The sequence below is a fragment of the Antechinus flavipes genome, chromosome X, assembly GCF_016432865.1.
Source record: "Antechinus flavipes isolate AdamAnt ecotype Samford, QLD, Australia chromosome X, AdamAnt_v2, whole genome shotgun sequence".
Classification (NCBI taxonomy): Eukaryota; Metazoa; Chordata; class Mammalia; order Dasyuromorphia; family Dasyuridae; genus Antechinus; species Antechinus flavipes.
In genome coordinates this window covers 81,089,878-81,095,877 of record NC_067404.1, presented here as the reverse complement: position 1 = coordinate 81,095,877, position 6,000 = coordinate 81,089,878, and the positions used below count along the sequence as shown (strand labels likewise).

The following is a 6,000-nucleotide window of genomic DNA, read 5'->3' as shown; positions in this document are numbered from 1 at the left end:
AGCAGCAGCCGCCGTAGCAGCGCCGCCGCCGCCGCCGCCGCCGCCGCCGCCGCCACCACCGGGGCCATGGGGGCGGGGCCGGCCGAGGCAACGCGGAGCCGCCGCTACCTCAAGGGCCAACAGGCGGCCCCCGAGCTGAGCGCCGATGAGGGCGGCGGGGACAGCGGGGACGGCAGCGGCGAGACGGCTCCCAGCACCGGCGGGGGCGCGGGGAGCACGGGGACGGGGGGCACGGGGGGCACGGGGGGCACGGGCACGACGGCCGGAAGCGGCAGCCTGCTGCTGCGGGAAGGGGCCGATGGCAGCGGCGGCAGCGGAGGAGGCGGATCGGGTGGAGGAGGAGGCGGAGAAGAAGGAGGAGGCGGAGGCGGCGACTGTGTCGGCGACGGGGAGAGCGAAGCCGACGGCGACACTCTGGCCTTCCCCATGCACACTCTATGGTACGGTGTTCCGGGGCCCCGGTCACGTGACGGGGGCCAGGGGGGTTCCCCGCCTGCTCTCACGTGACCCCGGCTGCCGCCGCCGCCGCCGCCGCCGCCGCCGCCGTTGCCGCCACCGCTGCCTCCCCAGCTGTAGCCGTAGCCGTAGCCGTTGGCGTTGCGAGGCGCGCGCGGCCACCGTCCCAGGGGGCGCGAGCCCTGGCAGACGCGGCCGCTCGCGGCCCTCCGAGCCGGTAGTGGCAGGTCAGAGGCCCCTGCTTCCGGTCCCCGCCCGTCACCGCTCTCCCACAGCTCTCCCCCAAAGCCGCCCCCTGCCCCGGCCTCGGCCCGGGCACCGGCCCTGGCTCCGGTCCTGGCCTCGGCCCCGGCCCCGGCCCCGGCTCCGGCCCCGGCTCGGGCCCCGGCCATCACTCAGCCCCCGCCGCCACCGCCGCCCGTGCCGGTGCCGGTGCCGATCCCGTCTCTGGCCGACCTGCCGCGGAGTGCCCTGGCCGGCCGGCTCGGGGCCCGATTCCGGGGAGACAGCTCGCCTCCGCTCCTGCCACCTCCCGTATCCCCACCCCGGCCGGCTCCGCGCCCGGCCATTACCCTGACCCCGACCCACTTCCCACCGCTGCCCTTGCTCCCTCCACTCCCTCCCATCGGGCCGGCCTCCGGAGGATGGGGCCGCGACTTCGGCCGTTGGGGAGCTCCGGCCTACCTGCTGGGGGCCACAGGGTCTGCGTAAGGGGATGGGAAGGGGTCCGGGGCTGGCGGGCGGATGGGCTGGCGCCGGGGAGGGGAGGCCGAGCCAGGGCGGGGCCGGGAACAGGTCGGGGCCCGGGGCCCGGGGCCCGGGGGGCCCGTGCCGTGCCGAGCCAACGGATCGGGCCTGCTAGGGAGCCCGAGCTCAGTGGTTATTACTGGGCACTGGAGAAACCCTCGGCTGGCACAGGTAACGGAGCTCTGCGGAAGGAAGTAGGCTGTCAGCGCTGGGAAACTGTATCAATTCTGGATACAATGTATCCCTGCTCGTGGCTGAGCTGGCAGCCTCCCTCTTCCCCTGTTCCAGGGCCGTAGGGGGGCGGGGGCGGGGGGGGGGGGGGGAGTGAGAGAGAGGGGAAAGGCAGGCTTACACTTAAGGCATGGAATCGATTTTACTTGATTACAAATCAGGCTCCTTGGCTCAGGCTTCCAGGATGATGGGAAAGCGCACTGTGGAGGGCCCTAGAGCTTCTTTTTGTCATTAAGTGAAAACGGATCCATGCCAGGGTATTGTAGGGAAGCAGCATGGCCTACAGGCCTTGGAGTTAGGTAGATCTGGGTTGGAAGGCCTGCCCCTGGCCGCCTGCCCCTGGAGGCCTTCGGGACACTCAGCCCCTTGATGCCTCAGGCAGCTTTCTGGAGGAACTAAATTTCTCAAAGTGGTAGAATTACCGGCCTTGTGTCCTTTCTCCTACCCCCCCCCCCCCATTGTATAGAAACATTTCACATCTATGTGAAGCTTTAAGGCTTGTTTACAAAACACTTTCCTTATTTCATCTCCTCTAACCCTCCTGGGGTTAGGAAGATTAGGAAGAGAGGTTCAATGACTTACCCAGTCAAATATCCAATGAGCAGGATTTGAATCCAAGTCTTCCAGGCACCGAGTCCAGCAGCAGATTGTCTAGGTCCCCACGTCTGTTCGGGATGAGCGTCGTGGTGGCCGGAGAGCAGGGCCCTGTCTTCTGGGGGGGAGATAAAAGAGGATTGAGTTGGAGCCAACAGAACCGCACACATTAGCTCTTAGGCCCCGCCACCATTTTGCATGAATTCAAAGTGCTGTTGTTAGTTATCGTGGGATCATGGATACTCTTTCTTTTGAAATCTACAGGTGGGTGATGCCGATCACAGCCATGAAGAAAAAGGTAAGCATCCCGAGACCAGCAAAGAGCCACTCTGCATGCAGGCCGGGGTTCCGGGTGGAGGGCTGGGAGCATTCCGGGCCCGATTGTGCGCCCTGCTTCCTCCACGTCCTTCCCTGTCCGGCTCCAACTGGACTTTCTAGTCTGATCTCTCCCTCCTGCACTAACCGTGACCTTCTGACTTCCCTGGCCAATAGCCTGCCTCTTGGTTTCCTTACACCTCCCCTTTGGGACTGGTCCAAGTACAGCCTCCTCTGGGAGGTCTTTCCCGATTCTCTCCCTCCCCCCTGGCCCAACTTGCAACTTGTTAAAATTCTCCCTAGCCAGAAAATACTTTGTGTTTACTTATCTGTGAATACTTTCTATCCCAGTAGAATGTAACTCCTTGAAAACAGAGACTGTGGTCTTTGAGTCTTTGTATCCTGGTTAGGGCAAGGATTATTACATATTTTAACAGAGGGTCCGTGGGATCGGCTTGTTTTGAATTCATATTGCAATGGGATCGATGCATGTGGAATAAATGGTAGTCGTGGTGGAGTTCACGGTGGGATTTACTTGGAAGGAAATGCGATTGGATGTGGTCTCAGTTGCCCACTAGAATCCTATAATACTAGGGAGAAGGCCCTTGGGGGAAAAGGGTTTTTAACTCAATTCGTTTCCTGGCATCAGTTGTTTATTTTTCCTCCATCCCACCCTCTTTCCCCCCCAAAAGAAAAGGAGAACCCCTGCAGAGCTAAGCAAAGCCCCTCTGCCCCTCTGTGGCCGGTGCTGCCAGTTTGGTTCTTACCTCCTGGGGAGAAGGTGGGCAGGATCCGGGAAGGTGCCTTTCTCTGAGCCGGCCAAGGTGGGGCAGCCACAGCTGCATCGCAACTCCCTGCAGGTCGTTCTGGCGCAGGCGCGCTGCGCCGGACGGCCGGGCTGGATTCTGGGTCTTGGAGATCTGGGAGGAAGGAAGGAGGCTCACGAGATTTCCAAACAAAACAGAGCGCTTTCGTTATCTTCCCAGTGGGCAAAACTTGTTGATCTTACTCTGGGTGGGGGAGGGAATGTACAGAGCTTTATCTTTCACAGACAATAATTATTTGTGGTTTGGGAAAGAAAAAACCCCCCAGCGGTGTCCTAGGCCTCTCCCGCCCTGCTCCTCAGTGAGGGCCCTCTTCTCTTGGAGGGACAGTCGCTTTTACCAGATTGATGTAGACACTGAAACCCTTGACTTTCCCATGCCATTTTTAGCGTTCCTCTTCCAGTTTTTACAACCAGAAAGTCTGCATTTTGCCTTTGGAGATTGAATGTCGTATTTCTAATCCCTTGTTAGAAGCAAGGCCATAAAATTGTGTATTTGCCTGTGGATAGGATTTTAGCATCCCACTCCCCAGTTGTGCAGATGGGGGAACTGAGTCCCAGATTGAGGAAGTGATGGGTCTCTTTGTCCTAGGAGTGGTAAACTGTCCTGTATGTACAAGGGCCTCTGGGTGCAGGGAGCTTGGAGGCCAGCCATCTCTAGTCTCCTCCCCAGTACTGGTTTCCACCTGATTTTTGTAGAGTGGGGAGGCATAAATTAGCTCCTTGTGGACATATACCTTCACTCAAGTAAGTGGCGTCTCTTTAGTACCAGGGAGATCGCTTGTCTCTGAAGGCCAGCCATGGCCCAGGTAGCTCTAGTGATTATACTGAAACTCGGGCTGGCTCACTCCTGGCTTTTGCACGTGTCCAATCCTTCTCCCTTGAACTTTATCACTTTTATTCTTGTGTATTAGTGACTCTAAGAAAGCCAATTGAAAATACAGAGAAGATATGTAGAATAGCATGGACAATGGTGGCCTTAAGTTGGTCACCTGCCTGACTTCTTACAGATCAAATGGATTTCTGTTACTATCATTCAGCAGACATTTCTTTAAAAAAAAAAAAAAATTACTGGTAGCTTTTGATTTTCTATCCCCTTCCTTTCCAACCCCGTCACTCCCCTTCTCCTAGCCTGAGAATCACACTGTATTAGAAAGAATTAAAAAGGGAAAAGGGAAAAAAACAAGTCAGCAAAACCAGGAAGTGTGTCGACTAAGGCGCTGGTCACAGCCGGTCTTAGCTGGCGACCACGGGCAAGGCCGGGGGAAAGAACAGATGCTAACCTCCAAGAGCCTTCAGCACCCTTTTTCTCCTTCTGCCTAAAGAGGGACCTTGTATCTCCCCTCTGTTGCGTAAGCCGGGCTTCATTTATGTTTTAATAACCGCAGGTGGCGACCGAGCTCCAGGCATTTTATCTTAGCACAAGGAAGAGAGGGCAGCAGTTTCTTTGGGTAGTATTTAACTTTGTATTTGTCTCAACTGTCTCTGACTCTCTCTGTCTCACGGTCTCACTCTGTGACTCTGTCTCTCTCTGTCTCACTCTCTGAGTCTGTCTCACTGTCTCACTCTGTGACTCTCTGTCTCACTGTCTCTATTTCATTCTCTTACTTTCTCTTTTCTGTCTAATTCTGTGACTGTCTCTCTGTCTCACTCTGTGACTGTCTCACTGACTCTCTTTCTCTTTCTCACTCTGTCTCTCACTGTCTGACTCTGTTTCACTCTGGTTCTCTCTTGGTCTCTCTGTCTCACTGTCTCTCTCTGTCTGTCTTTCTGTCTCTCGGTCTCATTCTGGCTCTGTCTCTTTCCTTCTCTCTGTCTCTCTCCTTTCTCTCTCTCTCTCTCTCTCTCTCTCTCTCTCTCTTTTTCTCTCATTCCCTCTCTCTCTCATTCCCCCCTCTCTCATTCCCTCTCTCCCTCCCTCCTCTGTCTCTCTCTATCTCTCTGTGTCTTTCTCCCTCTCTCCTCTCTGTCTCTCTCTCTGTGTCTCTCTCTCTCTCTTTCTCTTTTTGTTTCACTCTCTGTCTTTCTGTCTCTGTCTCTGTGTCACTCTCTGTCTCTGACTCTATTTCATTCTCTGTGTCTGTCTTACTTTATCTCACTCTGTCTCACTGTCTCTGTGTCACTCTCCAACACTCTCTCTGTCTTACTCTGGGACTGTCTCTCTGTGTCACTTTCTGTCTTATTGCCCTTCGGTCTCTGACTTTCTCTTTTTGTCTCACTCTGTCTCTGTCACACTCTGACTTTTTCTCTCTGTCTCACTGTCTCTTCTCTGTCTCACTCTGTGACTGTCTCTCTGTGTCACTGACAGTCCATCTCAGTCTCTGTCTCACTGACTTTTTCTTTCTGTATCACTCCCTTCTCTGTCTCTGTGACTGTCTCTTTGTCTCATTCTCTGACTCTGTCTCTCAGTCTCACTGTCTCTGTTTCATCTCTGTGTCTCAGTCTCTTTTTCTTTTTGTCTCTGGTTCTTTCTTGGTCTCACTCTATCTCACTCTCTATCTCTGTGTCACTCTCTGGCTCTGGCTCCCTCTCCCATTCTCTGTCTGTCTTACTTTACCTCACTCTGACTGTCTCACTGACTCTGTGTCACTCTCTGTCTTACTCTGGGACTCTCTCTGTATTACTTTCTGTCTTATTGCCTTTCTGTCTCTCTGACTTTCTCTTTTTGTCTCACTCTATCTCTGTCATACTCTGACTTTTTCTCACTGTCTCTTCTCTGTCTTACTCTGTGACTCTTTGTCTCACTCTGACTGTCTCTCAGTCTCACTGTCTCTGTTTCATCTCTGTCTCTGTCTCTGTCTTTCTTTTTGTCTCTGGTTCTCTCTTGGTCTCAC

General features: G+C 55.3%; 1 protein-coding gene across 4 annotated transcripts in view; it reads left to right on the top strand.

Moving 5' to 3' along the window:
- Nucleotides 1-229: 229 nt before the first annotated feature.
- RRAGB (Ras related GTP binding B) overlaps nt 230-6,000 on the top strand; it is a 43,754-nt gene continuing 37,983 nt past the window's right edge. The window contains exons 1-2 of one of the 4 annotated variants that reach the window (XM_051968677.1): nt 230-440; nt 2,293-2,326. In XM_051968677.1, the coding sequence (XP_051824637.1) occupies nt 427-440; nt 2,293-2,326 (48 nt within the window). In that variant the 5' untranslated portion in view covers nt 230-426. Of the gene's footprint in view, nt 441-540; nt 684-852; nt 1,158-1,918; nt 2,327-6,000 lie in introns of those variants that run through there. The other 3 variants (XM_051968679.1, XM_051968681.1, XM_051968678.1) reach the window with 3 other exon arrangements.